Raw genomic sequence first — 2946 nt, 5'->3', positions numbered from 1 at the left:
TTTCCAAACTGGGATTTCCATAGATTGTAATTGTCCATATGGTCGTTGATGTTCTATTTTGACCTTCAGGCAAGTTAGACACTGTTCCACATAGTTGCCAATGGCTTTCTTCATTCCTGGCGACCAATACAAGGCTCTTAAATCTCTTTACATTTTGTTTGTTCCCGGGTGAATTGAGTATCTTGACTTATGAGCCTCATCTAAAATAATGTCCCTACACGGTCCAACATTTGGGACCCATATTCTACCTTGAAATCGTTTCAACCCTTGGGTGTCATCTACGAGGAATTGTGCTTGACCCACAATCCTCTCAGTCTTTTGATTCTCCCTCATTAAACCGTCCTTTTGGGCCTCTAATAACTTTTCAATCAAACTTGTGGTAGCTCTTAAGCTCATAGCCTTTATCTGGATGGGTGCTATGTGATCCTTGCGACTCAAAGCATCAGCTACCACGTTGGCTTTTCCTGGGTGGTAACGTATCTCACAGTCGTAATCCTTTAGTAGCTCCATCCATCTTCTTTGTCTCATGTTTAACTCTTTTTGATCAAACAAGTATTTTAGGCTTTTATGATCTGAGAAGATCACACATCGAGTTCCATACAAGTAGTGTCGCCATATTTTTAATGCGAACACCACTGCCGCTAGCTCTAGGTCATGAGTTGGGTAGCGTTTTTCGTGATCTTTTAACTGTCGTGATGCATAGGCAATCACTTTTTCTCATTGCATAAGTACACATCCTAAACCTTGATGGATGCGTCACTATATACTATGAAGTCCTCTGAGCCTTCAGGTAATGATAAAATTGGAGCGCTACAAAGTTTTTCTTTTAAGGTCTGAAAAGCATCCTCTTGTTTTGGCCCCCACACATACTTGCTTGACTTTTTCGTTATAGATGTTAGAGGGAGGGCTATTCTTGAGAAATCCTTTATGAATCTTCGATAGTAACCGGCCAATCCTAGGAAGCTCCTTATCTCCGTTGCTGATCTTGGAGTTTCCCATTTCATTACTGCTTCTACCTTGCTTGGGTCCACCATGATACCCTTTTGGTTGATCATGTGCCCGAGAAATTGTACTTCACGGATCCAAAACTCACATTTGGAGAATTTGGCATACAACTTCTCTTTTCTTAGTAATTCCATTATTGTACGTAGGTGACACTCATGCTCTTCTTTGTTTCTTGAGTATATGAGAATGTCATCGATGAAGACAATGATGAATTTGTCTAAATAGGGCTTGCATATTCGATTCATCAAGTCTATGAATACCGTGGGGGCGTTGGTCAAACTGAAAGGCATGACCAAAAACTCGTAATGCCCATAACGAGTTCTAAACGCCGTCTTTGGGACATATTCTTCATGAAACTGCAACTGGTGGTAGCCTGATCGTAGGTCGATCTTTGAGAAGTAACTTGCTCCTTGTAGTTGATCGAATAAGTCATCTATTCAAGGTAGTGGGTATCTATTCATTATTGTCGCCTTATTCAACTCCCTATAGTCGATGCACATGCGCATTGATCCATCTTTCTTTTTCACAAATAGCACTGGTGCTCCCTATGGGGACGAACTCGGTCGGATGAACCCTTTATCCAACAATTCTTGGATTTGGTTCATCAGTTCTTGCATTTCCGATGGTGCTAGTCGGTAAGGTGACTTAGCAATCGGTGTGGCTCCGGGTGTTAATTCAATCCTAAACTCGACTTGTCTTTCAGGAGGTACCCCAGGTAGGTCATCAGGAAACACATAAGGGAATTCCCAAACCACTGGGACCTCCTCTATAGATCCCTTTTCCATTTTAGCATTTATAACATATGCTAAGTACGTCTCGCATCCTTTACGAATACATCTTCTAGCTTTGATCACAGATATGAGGTTAACGTGATTGCCAGGCCGACTACCGTACACAGTGATCTCATTCCCATCTTTATTTCTCACTCGAATTAGTTTCTTGAAGAAAATAATGTGAGCCTGATGTTTAGAAAACCAGTCCATTCCTATGACAACATCGAATTCTCTAATGCCCATAGGTAATAAGTGGACCTCAAAGTCTTGACCCTCAATTTCTATTATGCAGTTATCAAAACACTCTCGCACCATGGTGATGTCACCATTAGCAGTTTCGACCTCTAAGTTTTGACTAAGTAATATAGGTGACCTTCCCAATCGTATGCAAAACTTAGTGGAGACGAAAGATTTATTTGCACCCGAATCAAATAACACTCTTGCAGGTATTTTGTTGACTAGAAATGTACCTGTCACTACATCGGGGGTGCCCTTTGCTTCTTTTACAGTCATCTGAAAGACTCGACCCTTCACTTTTGGCGCCTCAGGCTTCTTTTCGCTTGATCCTCCGAGCAACCTTTGTGGCTCTGTGTTCTTCTTGGGGCATTCCCTTTGGCGATGTTCGGGATCACCACACGAGTAGCAGATTGGTCTAGCCTTGCATTCTTTTGACATGTGCCCAGGTTTTTCACAAGTAAAGCAAACTCCCTTGCCATATCTGCATTCACCTGAATGGTTCCTTCCACATGTGGCGCATGCAGTTATTGCCCCACTTTCCCCCCCCAAGACTTGAATTCTATTGAATTTTCCCGGGCTAGCTTGGTTGATCCTTCTCTTCTTAGATGTATCAGGGACATAATTGTCTTTTTCAGCAAGGGTGACCAATTCGACCGCATCTTGAAAGGTAGTGGGTTTTGACATTCCAACAAGCCTCCTAAGTTCCCTTTTCAGTCCATCAACAAACCGATTCACTTTCCTTATCTCGGTATTCACTGATGCTCTGCAAATCGTGACTTCTCGATAAAGATCTCCACATATTTCTCCACGGTCATGTTTTTCTGCTCCAATTGTAGGAACTCATTTTCTAATATTCTCAACTAGAGTGGTGAGAAAAACTTTTCGCTCATTAACTCCTTGAATTCCTCCCAAGTGAGAGATGCAGTCCCCG

The 2946-nt window shown here is 42.1% G+C and overlaps 1 protein-coding gene across 1 annotated transcript; it reads right to left on the bottom strand.

The window, feature by feature from the left end:
* Nucleotides 1-1550: 1550 nt before the first annotated feature.
* Nucleotides 1551-2699, bottom strand: LOC112504752. Its single transcript, XM_025108699.1, has one exon. The coding sequence runs from the start codon at nucleotides 2697-2699 to the stop codon at nucleotides 1551-1553; it is 1149 nt and encodes a 382-aa protein (XP_024964467.1).
* Nucleotides 2700-2946: the final 247 nt, after the last annotated feature.

Source organism: Cynara cardunculus, unplaced genomic scaffold (genome assembly GCF_001531365.2).
Source record: "Cynara cardunculus var. scolymus isolate 2C unplaced genomic scaffold, CcrdV1 Un_Scaffold_6781, whole genome shotgun sequence".
NCBI lineage: Eukaryota > Viridiplantae > Streptophyta > Magnoliopsida > Asterales > Asteraceae > Cynara > Cynara cardunculus.
Note: the sequence above shows the minus strand (reverse complement) of the source record. Positions and strands in the feature narration are given on the sequence as shown.